Source organism: Hemibagrus wyckioides, linkage group LG18, assembly GCF_019097595.1.
Source record: "Hemibagrus wyckioides isolate EC202008001 linkage group LG18, SWU_Hwy_1.0, whole genome shotgun sequence".
Classification (NCBI taxonomy): domain Eukaryota; kingdom Metazoa; phylum Chordata; class Actinopteri; order Siluriformes; family Bagridae; genus Hemibagrus; species Hemibagrus wyckioides.
In genome coordinates, this window is record NC_080727.1 from 16,637,734 (window position 1) to 16,659,765 (window position 22,032).

Consider the following 22,032-nt stretch of genomic DNA (forward strand, 5'->3'; position numbering starts at 1 on the left):
TAATAATATTATTATTATTATTATTAATGATAATAATAATAATAATAATAATAATATTGTTATCATCATTGTTCTAACATACACAGGGTAAATTATACACACCCCTACACAACAGAGCTAAACGTTCAGGATTAAAGGCTCATGTCACTTTCCATAATTATTCCTCTACACTTTAGACCAGGAAGTGAGTGTACACCGTGTTAAAAATAAAATAAAATAAATAATGCTTTAGCAAGTGCAAATATCTTGTATATTCTCAGTCACACGTTTCTAATAGAACAGAAGCCAATAGAATTAACATCGAGTCTGAAACACTACTACTGATAGATGGGACTAGATTCCAGATATCTGCACTTGTTAAGGCGTTATTTTTTACAGTGTAGCTTTAGCATCAGCATTTTCCTCCAGCGCTGGCTAACGCTACAACAGCCCTTTGTATCTGGAGGACACGTCGCCGGCGGCTTTTCGCCCTCACGACTCGGCAGGAATCTCACTGGATCAGGTAGACAAGAGTGTCTCCGATGTCCGCCGTGAGGCCATTGTCACTCAGGCACACCTTCTTCTCCTCCAGGTTGATGTGGAACACACACTTGTCAGAGATGGACAGTTTGCCCTGCTCTTCTTTCCCCAGAACAGGAACTCTGCGAGGGCCGAGCAGCGGATCTTCAAACCGCATCAGCTTCACTTTGGTCAAATCTGAGAGAAGAAAAAAAAAGGGGGGGGGGGAGGTTAAGTGGCTGAAAGATACACACACACACACACTCGTAGACACACGCAGACGCACACAAAATCATCACACACTCGTAGACACACGCAGACGCACACAAAATCACCACACACTCGTAGACACACGCAGACGCACACAAAATCATCACACACTCGTAGACACACGCAGACGCACACAAAATCATCACACACTCGTAGACACACGCAGACGCACACAAAATCACACACTCGTAGACACACGCAGACGCACACAAAATCATCACACACTCGTAGACACACGCAGACGCACACAAAATCATCACACACTCGTAGACACACGCAGACGCACACAAAATCATCACACACTCGTAGACACACGCAGACGCACACAAAATCATCACACACTCGTAGACACACGCAGACGCACACAAAATCATCACACACTCGTAGACACACGCAGACGCACACAAAATCACCACACACTCGTAGACACACGCAGACGCACACAAAATCATCACACACTCGTAGACACACGCAGACGCACACAAAATCACCACACACTCGTAGACACACGCAGACGCACACAAAATCATCACACACTCGTAGACACACGCAGACGCACACAAAATCATCACACACTCGTAGACACACGCAGACGCACACAAAATCATCACACACTCGTAGACACACGCAGACGCACACAAAATCATCACACACTCGTAGACACACGCAGACGCACACAAAATCATCACACACTCGTAGACACACGCAGACGCACACAAAATCATCACACACTCGTAGACACACGCAGACGCACACAAAATCATCACACACTCGTAGACACACGCAGACGCACACAAAATCACACACTCGTAGACACACGCAGACGCACACAAAATCATCACACACTCGTAGACACACGCAGACGCACACAAAATCACACACTCGTAGACACACGCAGACGCACACAAAATCACACACTCGTAGACACACGCAGACGCACACAAAATCATCACACACTCGTAGACACACGCAGACGCACACAAAATCACACACTCGTAGACACACGCAGACGCACACAAAATCATCACACACTCGTAGACACACGCAGACGCACAAAATCATCACACTCGTAGACACACGCAGACGCACACAAAATCACACACTCGTAGACACACGCAGACGGGCACACACGCAGACGCACACAAAATCACACACTCGTAGACACACGCAGACGCACACAAAATCATCACACACTCGTAGACACACGCAGACGCACAAAATCATCACACTCGTAGACACACGCAGACGCACACAAAATCATCACACACTCGTAGACACACGCAGACGCACAAAATCATCACACTCGTAGACACACGCAGACGCACACAAAATCATCACACACTCGTAGACACACGCAGACGCACACAAAATCATCACACACTCGTAGACACACGCAGACGCACACAAAATCATCACACACTCGTAGACACACGCAGACGCACACAAAATCATCACACACTCGTAGACACACGCAGACGCACACAAAATCATCACACACTCGTAGACACACGCAGACGCACACAAAATCATCACACACTCGTAGACACACGCAGACACACACAAAGACACACGCAGACACACACAAAATCATCACACACTCGTAGACACACGCAGACGCACACAAAATCATCACACACTCGTAGACACACGCAGACGCACACAAAATCATCACACACTCGTAGACACACGCAGACGCACACAAAATCATCACACACTCGTAGACACACGCAGACGCACACAAAATCACACACTCGTAGACACACGCAGACGCACACAAAATCATCACACACTCGTAGACACACGCAGACACACACAAAGACACACGCAGACACACACAAAATCATCACACACTCATAGACCTCCGCACCTTTAAATCTATGAAGTTAAGAATAAGACGCAACTTAAATCACTTCAGAACTGTATTTTAAGACAACACTACACACTGCACCACCAATTAGTCGATTAGCAGCCATGAAGCAAAGTATAAAAAGTAAACTGATAGAAACTGGTGGTAAAAATTCAGTGAAAAACTGAAAGGTCACTAATCTCTCTCTCACACACACACACACACACACACCAGCTTGAGTGCAGCTGGCTGTAGCTCACACAGCTGTACCTTTGATGCCTCGGTTGACCTTGGACAGTCGGCGAATGACGCTGTCCTTGGTGTCTCCCTGCCGGACGTCGATCTGAAAGGAGAATAGTCCGTTGCATGGCTGAGGGTTCAGCAGACACACAGACACTCCGGGCTACAGGAAGGGAAGGGGAAAAAAGAGCTAACAAGTTAGATCATTAATCCACAATGATTGTCATTAAATCAGCATCTCTACTGAATTGTAACCGCTTTTCCTGCCAAAACAGCCCTGACCCATCGAGGCATGGACTCCACTAGATCCCTGAAGGTGTGCTGTGGGGTCTGGCACCAAAATGTTAGCAGCAGATCCTTTAAGTCCTGTAAGTTGCGAGGTTTGGCCTCCATGGATCAGACTTGTCTGTCCAGCACATCACACAGATGTTTAATTGGATTGAGATCTGGAGAATCTGGAGGCCAGGTCAACACCTCAAACTCATTGTTGTGGTACATGTCAAAATAACATCCACATGGATGGCAGGACCCAAGGTTTCTCAGCAGAACATTGTTCAAAGCAGGACACCATCTCCATCGGCTTGCCTTCTTCCCCATAGTGCATCCTGGTGCCATGTGTTCCCTTGCTATGTGATGCACATGCCCCTGGACATCCATGTGATGTAAAAGAAAACACGATTCATCAAAACAGGCCACTTTGCTCCGTGGTCCAGTTCTGATGCTCATGAGCTCATTGTTGGCACTTTCAGTGGTGCACAGGGGTCAGCATGGACACCCTGACATGTCTGCAGCTATGCAGCCCCATAGACAACTGCAATGCACTGTGTAACCTGACACCTTTCTATCAGAACCAGCATTAACTTCAGAAGTTTGAGCAACAGTAGTTCATCTGTTAGATCGGATCACACAGACCAGCCTTCACTCCCCACACGCATCAATGATCCTTGGCCGCCCATGACCCTGTCGTCGGTTCACCCCTGTTCCTTCCTTGGACCACTTTTGTTAGACACTGACCACTGCAGACCGGGAACACCCCACAAGAGCTGCAGTTTTGGAGATGCTCTGATCCAGTCATCTAGCCATCACAATTTGTCCCTTGTCAAACTCCTCCACATAATCTTTACTCTTGTCCATTTTTGCTGCTTCTAACATCAACTTTGAGGACAAAATGTTCACTTGCTGTCTAATATATCCCACCCACTAACAGGTGCCATGATGAGGAGATCATCAGTCTTATTCAATTCACCTGTCACTGCTCATAATGTTATGCCTGATCAGTCTATGTGAAAGTCCTAGGATCCTCAGTAATCTTTTTAAACAGTATGGCTGTTTCTAACAAGGCAGAGGCTGGTTAGAGGTGTGCTTGGACCCTACAGATCACTGCTAGTTTCAGAATATTAAGTCATTCCTGACTCAGACAGTTCCAAAACCTCTCCATATTCATCGGAATGTTGGTGAAATGATCTGCATTACCTCTGATCGGAACACGCTGAACGGTTTTCCCGGACAGCAGTCCTCCTTCACTTTGTCGTCCCCTTCGGAAGCAAACAGGACATCGATCTGATCCAGCTACAGAGTGGATGAGAAAAAATAATTAGAACAAAATTAATGGTTAATATAATGGATGATCTTTTCATCTTGTGCCAGGACTGATTCTGAAGCGTGCTAAAAGAGAGAGAGTTTGATTCTGTGACTCATGAAGAGGTTTGAGAGGAATAAATAGCCGATATCTTTTCTTCATTTGGCTAGTTACAGGCTAACTCATCATATTTTAAGAACAGCTGTTCGGCTTCATACCTCCAGAGAGTTGGTGAGATAAACAATGTTCTCCAGCAGGACTGCTCGCTCATCAAACTCCAGCTCCAGATCCAGCACCCTTGGCCCCTTCTTCTCCAGGTTGTCCTGACACACACACACACACACACACACACACACACACATTTGTTATAGACACATTAACGTATTAGAACGAGTGCATCCTCATCAATCTTCTTTAGCAGAAAATTAATAAACACCTTCTGACCAATCAGAATCCGGAAACCAACAGAAAATGAAACCTGTTGATAGATTATGATCTAGATTATGGTGTTAAAATTACAGGTCAGTACCTTGATCATGGCTACAAAAGGCATGACGCGCTTCATGTACTTCTTCAGCTCGGGCATGGCACCCAGCTCCACCGCTATCACCTTATTGTCAGGAAGGGCACCGTTGTTGTTCTGAGGACCGAAAAAAAGTACACAAGCAGTGAGATTAAAACAGTATCACACACGGAATTCCCCTCGACCACATCTCACAGCACTTTGTTCAGAGCTTTTCTTTAAATCGAGATCTCCTTCACATACACATCACAAACACAGAACAACACGGAATGTCCAGCTTTACCTTGTAGTGTTTGGCGAGGAGAGACAGAGCGCTGTGCTGCCAGGGCGGGTAACTCTTTGCCACGTAGACTGTGCAGTGAGAAGGTTTACCTGGTGGTTTGTTGTCTCCTTTCTATGAGGACGAAATGCACAACTGAAATGAAACTGTACAGCTCTAGCACTTTTACATTACAGTACACTTACTAACCAGCGAGTAACTAATAATTAAGTACGAGGTGATTATTTAGTAGGCAATGGCAATTAGCTTGTATTTGCGAGGAAAACATGTGGTGTGTATCTGGTATGTAACAGAAATCTGGAGTAATTACAAGTATACTGGAAGAATAGCACCTTATTGGATATAATAACGGTATGTAAATATGCATAATGCAATATTAATAATACAGAAAAGACAGCTATTACATGCGGTCTGTAATAGTTAATTAATTACGGTTCGAGTCGCCTCATCTTTTGCAATAATAACAACCCTAAGAAATCAGAAATAACCAGAAATTACTGAAAAGGGGAACAGAGTAAGAACGTTATCCACTTTTTAATGATGGATCGGTGAGGTTTCTGCATCATGAGCTGAGAAAACCTGAAATTCTTCCACGTTAACGACGTAAATATTATTTTCAACTTGCGCTATTATTTACACACACCACAGTATTATTCATTTCCTGTTTCTCAGCACTATAGATTGTTATTACTATACGGTACATTCCCCACAACATATACTAAAATACTGGAAATGCTTTCTGTTATGAAGCTGAAAATTCTAATAAACACCACATACAGTATTCAGACATTCTTTTTACACAAATGTCCAGACTCCACCTACAGCTTTATTAAACATCAGCTAATGAACGCATTACTCCCTATTAGACATTAGATACACATTCACACTTAAACTCTGGTTTCAAAAAATGAACTTTTGCATCATATCATTTTTTTTGGACTAAAAGCTAAATCTAGCCACTTAGAAGCTACAGCCAACTTCTGATTTTCTGTCCTGCTGTAATGGTGTAGAATATACACGACGCACGTCTGCTCACGTACTGTACATGACAACGCTCATCTCTTCTACAATCTAAATATATCCAGAGACTCTCCAGCTGAGCAGAAAGAAAATACAGCGTTAACGTGGAGGAGAATAATTAGTGACTTCAGCCACTCAGACAGGGAGCTCAGTATGCAACACCATATATTAATGATGGTGAAAGAAATGGGGGGAAAAATCTGTTCCATTTTAAGCCTAATGAATCAACAGTGCTTAAAAATTTTTACACACTCAGACACAAGTTACGCAAATTCTTACATTATATCTAGAAACATAATGATATCAGACACTACAAAGATCTAAATAGATTAGAAATCTGAGAGAAACATTCTTTAGCAGTTCTGGGTAATGTAATCACACACCTTGTTCTTGGGAGGCTGCATGTAGGCTTTGAGGCGGAGGCGCAGATCATGTGCCGTCTCCATCAGGTACTGTGAGGACCGGATTAGAACCTCGTCCACTGGACCTGCCGCTGGCCAACTGGCCTTCATCAACGATTCACTCTGCAATAACAATAGGCCAGGAAATAAATGAGTATCGGTTTTAAAAGCACAACACTTCTGCTCTTAGAAGCATCTTCTGGATGCTACGATACACATCACGACATGGAGAAGATGATACAAAACAATATCGACTACATATGCTTCGATTTATTACTGATATGATTCATCATCGATGACAAATCCTTGTTTACCGTCCAGTGTAATGGCTGTATATGTAAATCAAACGTTTCTTGTAACACTATAGAAGACTCGGTTATAAACACACACCAAAACACACCACGAGGACTTTATGTTAATAAGGAGTTCATAAAAATGTTAACATCAGAACGTTTTGAAGTTACGCTGCTCACCTTTCCCAGCAGGCTCCAGGTGTACTCGCACAGGTGAGGGCAGATAGGAGCCAGCAGCAGAGTCTGATTCTCAATGAACTGGAACACCAGATCTCTGTGCATTCCCTCGATGGCCAACTCACGATACTTATCCTTAGCTGCCTAGGAGGAGAAATCAGAGTAAACGGCAGACGAAAAAAAAATTAATTCTGTTAAAAATGCAGCAAAACCACTATGGTAAAATCAGTGCATTGAAATAAAATCTCCTAACAGGATTTCGACAGTAGAGGCCCCTGGTCTGCGTGTGTGTGTATATGTAGAGAGGCGAAAATGTAATAATCTATAAACATATTAATGTTAAGGGTACGTGGTAAAATGTGTATTTTAATAATAAATAATTCATCAGTTACTTGGAACTCAAAGAATCCAGTCTTCAGTGCCTCCTTGTACATCATCCTCTCATAATGCTGCTCAGTTCTAATAATCCCCGAGTTCATTTCACTGTAGAACGCAGAACAGATCGTTTTTCACTGAGTGACCGCCGAACAAACCAACGGCCGCTGTAACGGACGCAATAAAAACCTGACGGAGCGGGAAACAGTGTTCCACAGTAAGGTGCAGTGATTATTACCTGACGAACACTCGGTCGTTGAAGGTGTCGGCAGGCCCGGTTCTCAGATTGTTCTGGTTGGAGATGATCTCTTTGACCCATTCTACCCAGGTGTAGAGACGCAGAATGCCGGCGTCGGCCATGGTCTCTACAAAGTTAGCGTCTTCTACTGTGTCTCCGGCGTCGGCGAGAGCCAAGCGCATACCTGAGGTAAAGATACGAAAAATGAAAAGAACACAGAAAAATAGTCAAATTGCTTTAAATAATTGTTTTTTAATTACTGTAAATATCTATCATATTAAAAATGTTTTTAATACTACAGGGATGTTGAATTATTAAATCAGAAGGTAATTTTTATGGATGCCACCTCTCCCACTCACGCCCAGTGGCTTAGAGATATTATGTCCTGTTTGTCCCTAGAGAAGATTCATTATTCAGTCCATAATTCAGGCTTGAATTATGGACTGAATAATGCTCCAGTTTTTTTTTTTCTCTTTTTCAATCTATTTATTTATTTTTTCTCTTTTCTTTCTTTAACTATGCGTGGTGTTTAGCCCCTTTTAGACATGTAAGGCTGGCTTGGAGTTGGGGGGTATAGGAGGGGGGGTGTGTGTGTGTGTGTGTGTGAGGGGTTTATAAATAAGCTAATACAAGAGTGCCTTGAAACACACACTACACGTTTACCTTATGTTATGTCTCTGTTTAAAAATCAATAAAAAAATATTGTTGAAAGAAGGTAATTTTATCAGATTCATCTTTCATTAAAACAGCGCTGACAGGATCATATCAATGTGCTTGTTGTTTCCATCAAGTTCTCTGTAAGGGTTAATTTTTCGGGCATTTTCAAGACAGAGGATGTGTTGTTTAATTGCGTAAGGAAAGCGTGCGTTACGACACGGTGTGAAGCATGGAGGATAAAAATACGATCCTAATATTCTACAGATGATGGAAAGCAAAGCAAGAAAAGTAGGTTCGCAATACTAGCGTCATATATTCCAAAAATAACAGAGGCGAGTGCACTGTGTACACACACACACACACACACGCACTCCCTCTCTCTCTCTAATGAGGACTCCGCAGACGTCTGCAGCTCTCTCCAGATGGACTGGCTTCTACACTCACTCCTTTGGGAAATGGTATTCTGTTCAGTCGGCCTCCAAACTTCAAACACAAAACATTCAAAAAAAAAAAAAAAAAGAAAAAGCTTCCCTTCTGTCTTTGAATTTATCAGGTCGCATGAAAAGGAACAGATTTCAGACATGAAAAGTAAACTGCTGACGCTTCTTCCCGTCTTTTTCGGGGGGAGCACAGACAAAACCAGGCCATTGGCAGGAAGAGTGACGTGATGGATGATGTTTCAGAGCTCTTACCGTCTGCAGAGAACTTCTCAATCGCTTGACTCAGGGTGAGAAAGTTGCCTGTAGATTTAGACATCTAGCAACAGACAAAAACAGATCAGTCCATTATGTACGACATATTCAAGGAAGACTTTTGTTTGCATAATAAACACAAACCCTGCAAAAACTTTACTCTAATACTAATATCTTGAAGAATATAAATGTACCTCAGTGGAATATGTTTTATTGTACAATGATATAGACATGTACAATTATTATTTATAATTATCTTACATTCAGTTGATTATCTGTATCATTATACAGCAGAGAGACTGATTTCTCAAATCTGGTCAGAAGGGGTGTATCATCATCATCATCATCATCATTATTATAATATAGAGTATATACAGTAAATATAAACAATCAGCTCCCTACAGCATGAAGTTACATTTATATTTTATAGTTAAATTTGACATAACACCAGAAAGAGAGAGAGAGAGAGAGAGAGAGAGAGAGAGAGAGAGAGAGAGAGAGAGAAAGAAAGAAAGAAAGAAAGAAAGAAAGAAAAACCCACCTTCTCAGAATTTAATAAAAGGTGTCCGTTGGCACGCACCGCTCTGGGCCACTTCCCACTGCAGGAATAAAACAATAAAACATTGTTCTCTTTCTAAATATTTGCTTGGAAATAATACTGGAGATATAATGAGAATCTGTTGAGCTAAAGTAAAGATGTTTGAGAAGTATTACAGTAAAGTTATATATACATTATAGAAATGTTGAATAATCTGAAGCATCAACATGAACCAGAACCCAGTTACAGATTCGAACCCTAAAATACTCCCATCATCAATCTCATGTACAAGCTCCACCAGGAACAGCTTGATCTGCATGATTACATCAGCACACACCTATCATTAGGCCACATGGCCACGTGGTTGTACAGGTAGTAGGAGAGATGATTTGGCACCAGGTCTTTTCCAGAGACACGGGCATCCACAGGGTACCAGTACTCAAACTCTCTCCTCAGCCTCTGCAGATGCTCCTTAGGGATGTCCGTCTTGGGAAACGGAGCGGATTTGAAAAAGATGAAATCCCACACCTCTCTGGTCATCTGTTCTGGTCTGGAAAACAAGACCTTTAATTAGAGGAATCCTTAGAAAGACGGTCTAGGTGGCACTTTCAGTGGGTCTTAAAGATATTTTATCACACATATCAGCTAAATATAAAATGAAGAGGTTGTAGAAATACAGAACCTAGATAAGGAACAGTACCTGATTCCCAGAGGTGAAGGTCCCTGTCCATTGAGAGCTCCTCCCTGCAGTAGGTGAGCTACAGTGTAGTAAGCCATGTAGATGGTGGAATCCGAGAGAGATTCGATGAGCCACTGTTCATCCCACGGCAAACGTGTACCTACGGGAGGGACAGAAAAACAAAAGGATCTCAACAACTGTCTGGGAAAGTCTGCAGGTCAACCACAAAGGGGAGCAGACATTTGGCTAAAAACACTCCAGCCAAGAGTACAAGCAAGCATAAAGCAGGAAGAGGGTTTACCTAAACCATATGTTCTGGAGCAAGCATGTTCCTGAAGCCAAGCTAGAGTCGCCTCAAAGTTCTTCCTCGTTTCATCACAAAATCTGAAAAGCATACAGAGCAATAAGAGTGTGTGTGTGTTGGGGTCAAAACCATTATAAATGAATAATAGAGGTGTGAGGTGATTATAACTGTGATGGTCTATCAGTATTCAGAGATCTGATGGGGTACAGATGTGGTACAGAATTTTTCTGAAAACAAAGCAAGCTACGTTTTAATAAATGTCCATCCTATAATTTTTTTCTGAACAAACTAGTAAGATTAAAGATGACTGTGTATACACGTTTGAAACTTTTCTTAAGCTGTAAACATTCATTCATTCATTCATTCATTCATTCATTCATTGTCTCCTGCTTATCTGGAGCCGGGGCGCAGAGGCAGCAGTCTAAGCAGGGATGCCCAGACTTCCCTCTCCCTAGACACTTCCTGCAACTCTTCCGGGGGAATTCCAAGGCATTCCCAGATCAGCTGAGAGACATAGTCCCTCCAGTGTGTCTTCCTGGTGGGGCATGCCCAGAACACAGGAGGTGTCCAGGAGGTATCCGAAACAGATGCCCGAGCCACCTCAACTGTCCCCCTTTCGATGTGGAGGAGCAGCGGCTCTACTCCGAGCTCCTCACCCTATCTCTAAGGGAACGCCCCGCCACCCTATGGAGGAAACTCATTTCGGCCGCTTGTATCCGGGATCTCGTCCTTGACCCAAAGCTCATGACCATAAGCTGGAAATTTATTTCCATATCTAATCTTTTCCACATATAACCGGATCAGATCGAATGATTCTTATTTCCTCTTCAGTTTCAGATTTTGTTCCATTAACGACCTGTTACCAATCCAAGAAACTGAATCGGTGGCGAATATTTTAAAAAAAATACATTTTTTTTTTAACCTCTTGTACCGCTTTAAAGAAAACGACAGTGGAAATTCAAACCCAAAGTGCTGTATAAATAAATAATGACTGTTATTTAGGATTATTATTTTTCTAAAGGTCACTCTAGTTTACAGATCTTCTGAAATGAACTCACGTCTCCAGAGACTCCAGAGCAGTTACGGCTTGCTGCTTCCACTCCTTGTCTCCGTAATCCAGATACCTGTCACAGGAAAAAAAAAAACATTGATGTGTGAGGAACAAAACACAGATGAAGACGGAGAGTTATGGAGCCAGGAGAAAAATCTCAAAAAAAAAAAAAAAAAAAAAGAGTACTGATGACTAGACATGAGGTACAAGGGAGAGTATTGATGAAGGTGTTTTCTCATTCGTCTCATTTGTCTAAGCGCTTTTCCACTTATCAGATCTGTTTTAATCATTTATGAGTCTTTCCCACATTATAGCTTTCTGTGACTGTGTTTCAGAAAAGTAATCTTAGCTTCTACTACAAATCCACTCACCACTGGTCACACAGCGCCACCACGCACTCGTCAGCCGAGCGAGAGGTCACTTGCTTTTCAGGTTCCATGTAAATCAGAGCCTCGCCCTGCAGACAGTTTGAATAAAAATGAGTTTATTTTAAATAAACAAATATCTCAAAACTCAAATTCACACAGCTCCTAAAAGCACATAAACAAACCGCTTACACACTATTATGGTGTTTACTTCCTTAAATTCGAGGTATGTAGGTGTTTTTAGTGAATGCGTTATAAAGAAAACAGGAAACCTGCTCCAGTTACAGAAGAGATTCTTACAACGGCACAGAGGCGGCGTACAGAGACAGACTGAGACGCTGGGGCTCAGATATCGAGGATAGATTTATATGGAAACCCTGTGTATGAGTGTTTACACAAGAAATATGATTCTCATATCCTAGTCATACTCCTAAGAGGTAAAGGAGCGAGTGCAGGCAGGTTGGAATGGGTGGAGAAAGGTGTTGGGAGTTCTGTGTGATAGAAAAATATCAGGGAAAAATCAATGGGAAGGTGCACAAGACGGCGGTGACACCGGCCATGCAGTATGTTTTAGAGACAGAGTCACTGAGGAAGAGACAGGAGTCAGAGCTGGAGGTAGCAGAGCTGGAGATGTTGAGGTTCTCTTTGGGAGTGGCACGGCTGGACAGGATTAGGAACGAGTACATCAGAGGGTCGGCTCATGTTGGACGTTTGGGGGACAAAGTTAGGGAGGCCAGATTAAGATGGTTTGGACATGTTCAGAGGAGGGAGAGTGAGTATATTGGTAGGAGAATGTTGGACATGGAGCTGCCAGGCAGGAAAAAAAAGAGGAAGGACAAAGAGGAGGTATATGGATGTAATAAATGAGGATATGAAGCTAGAATGGAGAAGATAGGGATAGGTGGAGAGAGATGATTTGCTGTGGAGACCCCTGAAGGGAAAACCCGAAAGAAGAAGAAGATCCTAGTCATGCTCCAGAGGTGTAAATTTATGCATAAGACAGTTGATTAGAACGTCAAACCATATTATCTGCATGGACAATGTTTGGACTATACTGTGGAGTTTAAAATGTTTATTTTTATATCCTCATCCCAAGAGACTTCTATAGAAGTTGAATCTGATTATTATTAGTAGTAGTAGTAGCAGTGGTAGCTATTATTAGAATTATACACAATAATTCAGTAATTACTCATTATTATTATTATATATTAATATTATGAAATATTCTATTGGTATAGAAGTGAGTCAAACCAGTGACTTCTGCTATCTGTGCATATGACCTGTTATGGAGTTTTGTGGGGGTCACTATATGCAAATCAGTGACCTTTTTTAAATCCAGCAGAAAATTGTAGTTCAGTTTGGCTCATACAAATATTAACACACTTTGGTAACACAAGATTGGTGAATGAGCCCCATTGACCTTCTCTTATATAACATGAGTGAAGAGTCAACAAGCAGATATGATTTAGACTGAGATTTAACCATCTCCTTCACACTTAAAATAAATCATGGACTATCCACACAGCACCACGTAGAAGAAAAAAAACAAAAACAAACCAACCTTGTCCACCATCATCTTCTGAATCGGCTTCTTCACATCCTGAACTTTCTGCCCCTTAAAACCATCAACTAACATAACCTGCAACAAAACAACCAACACAATACAGTCAACACAACCTGGTGTGTTTTTCCCCCCTCAATATTTTCCCCAAAAATCTTTAAACGCTGCAGTCTCACCCCTTCATAGAAGCCTTTGAGGTAGACTCTCTCTTTAGCCTCCGCCAGCTTCTCTCGATCGTTCTGGCTTTGGATCTTCAGCTCGTCACACACCAGAGGAGCCGAAAGGTTTCCGTATCCCGGGATCTCGATGATGGGAACCTGGAACACCAAAGAACGGGAGAAACATCATTCTGCTGCGTTACTCAGGACATGCTCATGCTTTTTAAGAATGATTAGTTCTGAAGGTTCTCGAGTCCAAATCAGAGCTGAAATGATATCGTTTGTTTGCTTCTTCGTTCATAAATAAATATAGGGCATGTAGCTTCACTTGAAAAGATTCACACAGGGAGAACACAGAGCTGATGCACAACACTATAGATTTAATTATAATTATATATTAAATAACTAGTTTAAAACTTCCAGCTCATATATAATCTTATCTATTTTCAGTTTGTTCTCCAGAACAAATCACATCTCTGCATTCATGCTTTGATTCGGTTTAGTGGCTCACATCAACAGAAAAAACCCAAAACACACAGCATCTTCAAGTCACTTCCTGCAGTGAGTCGATTCAGAGTCGACTCACTTTCCAATACAGTGTCATCGGAACCGGAACCCATCAGTCAGAAGGTTTGACTGGTTATTCTGTGCGTGTGTGTGCGCGTGTGTTCTCAGTAACATAACAGAAATAAACACCAAACACAAAAAAGCACACCGAAGTTCACCCTCGGGCTGCGTGGCACTGCTTACCGGTTCAAAAGGAAGGACCATGTGATCTTTAATCCCATACTTCTCTCTCAGAGCCTGGAGGGTAAACAAGCATTGTTGTTTGTTACTGTATGTATCATCATCCGCCAAACACTTCTGTTTCTCATAAAATCATCATTCCTTAAGAATCCAAAAAAATAGAAGAAATTAATCACCGCTTTCTTTTTGAGGTCTCTCAGTGCTGCGATGTCATCGGGAGCGTCTGACGGCACACTGGTCACAACTCCCGTTCCTACGGTTAAAAGAAAATTTATGACTTTACAGTCATACTAATCTGATACTAAAACTATAACCTGCATCTCGTTCACTGCATCGATGTTCAGTGAAGAATAATAACGTAATCTCCGCAGTGGATAACTGATGAGAACAGATCATGCTAGCAGACATCACTGTGTGAATGCAAACTAACTCAGACACGAATACCTTTATCCTCCTTGATGGTCAGCATGGGCAGGGCGTAGATGGTCTTATACGAGGTGAGAGGAGCGTTTAGGGCACAGCCGAGAATGTCCTGAGGAGAAAATATAAAGTGCCTCAAGAGAGCGCATGCAGGAATACAACATGTTTTCTATCTACGTAATCTAAATATTTAAGAGTAGAAATGACTGATTACTGATTGATACTGAACTGTTTAATTCAGAGCCCAGATAAATTCCAAATAAAATCAAAACAAATATCTAATATCTGCTTCCTGCCTCACTAACTGAAAAAACCTCGAAGCTAAATTCAGCTCTGCTAGCCATGCATATGGAACAAATCATCACAGAATCAGTGAATCGACTCTTTTGAACTCAGTGCCAAAATAAAAAAAAAGCAGGGTGGTGACTTAATGGCTTGACACACAATCTACTTTCTTATAAATTTGCATTGTTTACGCTGAGAAATCAGAGTCGCCTTTATCGGTGTGCTGCTAGGTGGAAAAAAATAGTTTAACTCTACAATTAATTCCAGTAGCATTCCTGACATGTAGAGACAGACAAATTGACATGCACACAATCAGATAGACAGATACAGAGATAGCACTGTGGGAATGAGTCTGTGTGTGTGTGTGTGTGTGTGTGTGTGTGTGTGTGTATTAACCTGTCCGAGCAGCTGCATGACTACAGGCACCACTCCGTTCTCCTTCGTGAAGCCTTGGTAGGCCATGTTCCTGGCTGCTCTCTGCGTGCTGATGAACACGTCTCCACTCGCCGTCTCATACACGATGTATTTCATATCGGGTCTGATCCAGCAGTTTGTCTGACCGAACATCGTCTCCGGCCTCAGCGTGGCTGCCACCAGGAACACCTTCTTCCCTTTCAGAGTGCTGAAGACATTAAAAAACTTAAATTAAAAACTGAACAAGAGTAAACCGAGAACTTCCTGGAAAATTCTCTTACAGGAACTGTCTCTCTATGCTCACTGAGCCGTGCTACACAATTCTACACACAAATTTTCACAACCCTGACCATCGACATGAGCAGTACCTGCGAGTCCATACATAAAGACCTGATTCATGTATTTAACAATTAAACTTAAGATCATAACTGACCACTTAAAGCTATAATCTTAAAGGCTTTTTCTCACCTAAGCAAAAAAAAAAATGTACAGATTTTGGGAAGGAAGTACTGAGAGTTTTTGATAACCAAATAAATGCATACAAATATGTGGTTATTTCTGTACCTCAGTTTTGCTGGATAAGGTTCAACCATCTTCATTTTAATAAGAGTGTACTCCTGAGGTCCGACTCCCTGGAATCGAAACAACACACACATCAATACCATTAATCACTGAGACTAATCATTAATCTAATCTAATTTCTCTCAGTCAGTGACCCACTTCTCCCGTCTGTCTGTCGTGGTCCATACACGGCTGTCCGTCCTTCGGAGAGTAAATCGTATACCTGAGAAATCGCAAGAGATCATTTTTTTTATTTTATTTGCATTTCGTCGCAAACGTTATAAGGGATAAAAAGTCGTACCTTTTCCCAAACTTGATCTTCTTCCTCTCTCGCAGAGTGATAAACTGCCAACGCACGAAGGAATCGTAGAAAGGGTTGACGTCGGTGGTGATGAAGGAGCGACGCCAGTCCACCTGAAACACAGCATTCGATGAAGATGAAAATATTTCGGCAGAAGATCCGTTTTTTATTCAACACGAGATCTCCGATGTCTGACGCCTCGTCCTGGTATGTAACATTCATTCATGGGGGTAAGTGGGATAAAAAATTTTTTTTTTTATTATATTGTAATTGATGAAGGTATTTTAATAAGGCATGATGTCAGAGACAGAGCATGACAGCAGTACTGCTTTTAAAAAAATATATTAATTATTATAATAATAAATGTGTTTATTATTAAAATAAGATATATTCAATTTATTTTTTTAATTAAAAATTAATATTTATTTTCTAAAATTGATATTTAATTGTAAAGCTCAAGTACCAAATTTTTCATCTATTACTTTAAGTCTGTATTTTTTATTATAAGGTTAAATAAATAAATAAAAATATCCCAACATGCATGATCTCAAAAGCATACTAATTAGTTCTGATTAATTTATTTATAATACATTACTGAAAATATTTCTGAATTTCTGAAATAACTGAAGAGAACAAACGTTGAGGTTGCTGATGTTGATAAAAAAAATCATTTACATGTTAAATTGTGTGAAAGAAATAAGAAATTTCTGCTATTATTGCTGTACAGTATGCAGTGTTCCTACTAGCTGAGGGATTAGAACTTATCCCCTGGTCCTACTGTAGATCACACCACCGTTCAGCCCTATCAGCCTGCAGGTCTACCTTCACACCCATCCTCTTCAGATCTTCCACTGCCAGTGGAGGAAAATAATCCAGCCAGTGGTCAGCGTTCGAAAACTTGATGATCTGCTCGTCCTTCAGGCCCAGAGACTTCATGATGTCCCACTGGAACTTGGAGGATCCGGCTTTAGCAGCTGCTTTGCTCTGATGAGAGAATGAACAGGAAGTTGATAAATTAATAATAAATCAGAAGAAGAAGATGATTTCATTATCACGAGATTTTCCTCTCGCAGTTTATTCTCGTGCTCATGAGTGGGTTTGATGTAAAGGAAACACCCGACCATCAGACTACGGCATTTCATGTGTAATACACAAATGTGTATTGTAATTATATATAAATTATTCTAATAAATTTTTATATAAAAAAAAAAGCATTTTGCTTATAAAATAATAAATAAATTTTTTTTTACAATTTTTAAAAGTGCAAATTTTAACATCAGCTGATTTTTTTTTAATGATGATCAAAAGAAATCACGTAAACACGGATAAAACATCACATCATTTTCACTCAGCGCCATTTCATATGTAATATCTAATTTTTACTAAGTGGTTTTATTGAACATTGGATTTCTTTTACTTTATACAGCTTGAAGAATTTGACTTGTATGAAAGGAAAAAAAGTGGTCAATTTTGTATAAATATCAAGTTACGAAAAACTCCAGCGTGATTTTTACCTTCTTCCCCTTCGCCTTGTCTTTGATGATGATCTCGTCCGCGGCCTTCGGCTTCTCTTCTACTTCCTCTTCATCCTCATCGGGAAACTGGGGTGGATTTCCGTAGAGCTCCACCTCTCGGTTCAACTTATCCGCACAGGCCTACAGAGACAACAAAACACTGACTACGCAAAATTCAGGGAGAGAGGACCCACACAAAGGAATTATAGGAAAATCATCAACACCTGGATGGAGTGATAGGGCTCGAGTTCCTGCTTCCACCCCAAAGTAGATTATTTTCCTATAACAGTACATCCCTGAGTATGTTGATCCTCTTACATCAAGGCGATTACAAGAATTTATTCATTAACAATCAACATAATGTGCTTTTTAACCATTTATAGCTACATTTCATGTTACAGCAGCCGTAAACAGTCATTCCCTCACTGACCTCTCTCTTAATTAATTAGAACATGACACAACCTTCATCATTACACTTGGCACGAGCTTTACCTCTGCCTGTTATCTATCTATCCATCTATCTATCTAACTGACACTGGAGACTCCTTACATAAAAACATCAAATAAGCATTAACATCTCCTCACAAATCACAAACTTCACATACACTATATTGCCAAAAGTATTCGCTCACCTGCCTTGACTCGCATATGAACTTAAGTGACATCCCATTCCTAATCCATAGGGTTCAATATGACGTCGGTCCACCCTTTGCAGCTATAACAGCTTCAACTCTTCTGGGAAGGCTGTCCACAAGGTTTAGGAGTGTGTTTATGGGAATTTTTGACCATTCTTCCAGAAGCGCATTTGTGAGGTCACACACTGATGTTGGACGAGAAGGCCTGGCTCTCAGTCTCCGCTCTAATTCATCCCAAAGGCGTTCTATCGGATTGAGGTCAGGACTCTGTGCAGGCCAGTCAAGTTCATCCACACCAGACTCTGTCATCCATGTCTTTATGGACCTTGCTTTGTGCACTGGTGCACAGTCATGTTGGAAGAGGAAGGGGCCAGCTCCAAACTGTTCCCACAAAGTTGGGAGCATGGAATTGTCCAAAATGTCTTGGTATGCTGAAGCATTCAGAGTTCCTTTCACTGGAACTAAGGGGCCAAGCCCAGCTCCTGAAAAACAACCCCACACCATAATCCCCCCTCCACTGAACTTTACACTTGGCACAATGCAGTCAGACAAGTACCGTTCTCCTGGCAACCGCCAAACCCAGACTCGTCCATCAGATTGCCAGATGGAGAAGCGCGATTCGTCACTCCAGAGAACGCGTCTCCACTGCTCTAGAGTCCAGTGGCGGCGTGCTTTACACCACCGCATCCGACGCTTTGCATTGCACTTGGTGATGTATGGCTTGAATGCAGCTGCTCGGCCATGGAAACCCATTCCATGAAGCTCTCTGCGCACTGTTCTTGAGCTAATCTGAAGGCCACATGAAGTTTGGAGGTCTGTAGCGATTGACTCTGCAGAAAGTTGGCGACCACTTCGCACTATGCGCCTCAGAATCCGCTGACCCCGCTCCGTCAGTTTACGTGGCCTACCACTTCGTGGCTGAGTTGCTGTCGTTCCCAAACACTTCCAGGTTCTTATAATACAGCTGACAGTTGACAAACAGTACAGCTAAAAACAGTCTGCATGCCTAGGTGCTCGATTTTATACACCTGTGGCCATGGAAGTGATTGGAACACCTGATTCTGATTATTTGGATGGGTGAGCGAATACTTTTGGCAATATAGTGCACATTTTGATCAGTTTATGTTGAGCTTAACATCCCTGTTGTTATGGAAATGATAACGGATCGGAACAAGCGAGTTATTACCCTGTGATTTGTGTTACAGCAGAAACGACTGTCAGAGCTGCTGTTAAAGAAAATTATGTCAACTTCTTCAGATCTGAGAATCCAGCAGCCCTGAGGTATCTGTGTAGGAGTGTGTACAGTATATGTGATATTTATACACCGTTACTTACTTTAATTGGCATCCCAGTGCAGTGTAATCCGAAGGGGAAGAGACAGTGGCTGCCTTTTAAGCGCTGAAACCCCACTGCAAACTACAGGAGACATCGGGAGACAGTTTATCAGAAATCCTCCTAACAGATATAGATATATAATACGATGAGCTACACCTACCTCACACTTCGACAGGCAGAAGGTGTGACCGAGATGCAGTTTCCCGTTCATGTACGGATAAGGAAAAGTAACCAAGTACTTGTTCTTACTGAAAAGAAAAAGACAGTGGATATTAGAACATTAAAACACACTCAAAAAAGTTTGTGCACCCTGACCATCATACACATGTTCTTATTGAACATCTCATTCCAGATTTATTCCCCATCTGTTATAATGAGTTCCACTCTTCTCTTCTCTCCTCTGAAGGCTAGATCCTGGAGTGTACAGTATCTGTGGGGATGTGTGTTCATTCAGCTACAAGAGCATTAGTGAGATCAGACTCTGATGTTGGGATGTTGATGAGACTCCAGTTCCAGTTCATTCCAAAGGTGTTCAGTGGGGTCAAGTCGGAGTCAGGTACACTCCAGTTTCTCCAACCTTCACCTCCACACAATGTCTTCATAGAGCTGCTTTGTTCACAGGGACTTTGTCATGATGGAGCAGGGCCTGAGTCTTTTAGTTCTAATAAAGGGAAACTGTAAAGCTACACACAGTGACGTTCTCTGTGTTTCTCAGACTTTGTGGAAACGGTTCATGAAAGAACCACATGCGAGAGTGATGGTCTGGGGTGCACATACTTTTGTTCTTAAAGTGACATTTTAATGTTGGCTCGTCAAGCGACGTCTCAACACAACTCACGTTTCAGCCTCCGCCGCTGGCGCGTCGCTCTCGAAGACCTTCTCCTCTTCCCATTTCTTCTGGATCTCCGTCTCGATCTTCCTCAAGAAGTCGAGCTTCGCTGTTCCTTTTCGTTCCTAACAAGAACAAACGAACACTCCCGATGAATTCGTCTACACTTCTTTATATATTCATAGTCAAAAAAGTCAACAAAATATCTGTGGTACTGTTTAACGAAGCACACAACACTAGAAAGGTTTGATAAGGCAGTTCACAAGATTAGTGCCTGTGTGCAATATATATTAATAGAATATCGATATCATGAGAAACTATGGCACGATACACTTGCCCGAGAAAGTGCTATATATTTTTAGCAATGCTTTATTTGTAAAAAAGTAAAACAAACCGATATACCGTGTATCGTGATGTATTTTGTGTCATATCGCTCCACTTCCAAACTCTACAGCTGTTACTTCTCTTATGACTTATAAAAAGTTTATACTTTATTTAACTCACAGCAGGCTCGTTTATATACAATTACATGGTATTGAAATCATTTCTCACTTTTTCGGATAAAAATAAATCGAGCACACTATGAACGAATACCTAGAACATAACAAATTAAATACATAAGCACTATAATGGCTCAAACGTGGGCTCAATCCCAAACGCCTAGCTTGTGGAGATTTTAGCGCACTACCTAGGGTTATAAGCGCGTTACTTTTGTACACTATCTAGTGCACTCCATAGGGAACGTTTAGCTATTTGAAACGCTGACTGTTAGCATAGCGGAGTCTCGTATGCTAACTGCTTCTACTTTTAACTACGCACGAGTACACAGAAGGTGTCACTAATAAATATAATTCCAAAACATTACACGTATATATCATACAGGTAGCATACCGTCATTCCTCTAGAGTTAAGAACAACTTTGAGTGGATGAGTAAAGACAGAAGAGACACGCTGCCGGCTCCACGGCACGTTTCTGACGACACGTTCAGGGAGATGCGCAGCGTTCGCTGAGCATTCTGGGAAATGCAGTTTTATTTACTCACGCCTCAACGACTCAAATCACTGCAAGCTGTCATTGTTTCATTACTTTGATTTACACTTTAAAGTTGTGTTTCTTAAATGGCAAATGTTTCACAATCTTCAGGAGGTTAAGGAAGGGTTTTGTTCATGAAAATCTGACACAAGGGAAACCGTATTTTACTCATCCCGCGTCCCCTAGCACTGCGCATGCGCTAAAGTGTCACGG

The 22,032-nt window shown here is 41.7% G+C and overlaps 1 protein-coding gene across 1 annotated transcript; it reads right to left on the reverse strand.

Annotated features, from left to right (window-relative positions):
- Window positions 1–428: 428 nt before the first annotated feature.
- On the reverse strand, window positions 429–21,832 carry lars1b (leucyl-tRNA synthetase 1b). Its single transcript, XM_058415697.1, has 32 exons — window positions 21,678–21,832; window positions 20,796–20,911; window positions 20,118–20,205; window positions 19,958–20,038; window positions 17,988–18,128; window positions 17,296–17,457; window positions 16,474–16,586; window positions 16,332–16,395; window positions 16,176–16,243; window positions 15,594–15,819; window positions 14,937–15,024; window positions 14,669–14,745; window positions 14,496–14,549; window positions 13,764–13,904; window positions 13,588–13,665; window positions 12,033–12,118; window positions 11,669–11,734; window positions 10,608–10,690; window positions 10,328–10,466; window positions 9,965–10,177; window positions 9,631–9,688; window positions 9,090–9,153; window positions 7,741–7,924; window positions 7,520–7,610; window positions 7,131–7,271; window positions 6,640–6,780; window positions 5,240–5,350; window positions 4,963–5,073; window positions 4,652–4,756; window positions 4,328–4,423; window positions 2,885–3,017; window positions 429–696 (listed from the first exon to the last, which is right to left on the reverse strand). The coding sequence occupies exons 1-32, from the start codon at window positions 21,681–21,683 to the stop codon at window positions 491–493; spliced, it is 3,531 nt and encodes a 1,176-aa protein (XP_058271680.1). The 5' UTR covers window positions 21,684–21,832; the 3' UTR covers window positions 429–490.
- Between the last annotated feature and the right edge of the window lie 200 nt (window positions 21,833–22,032).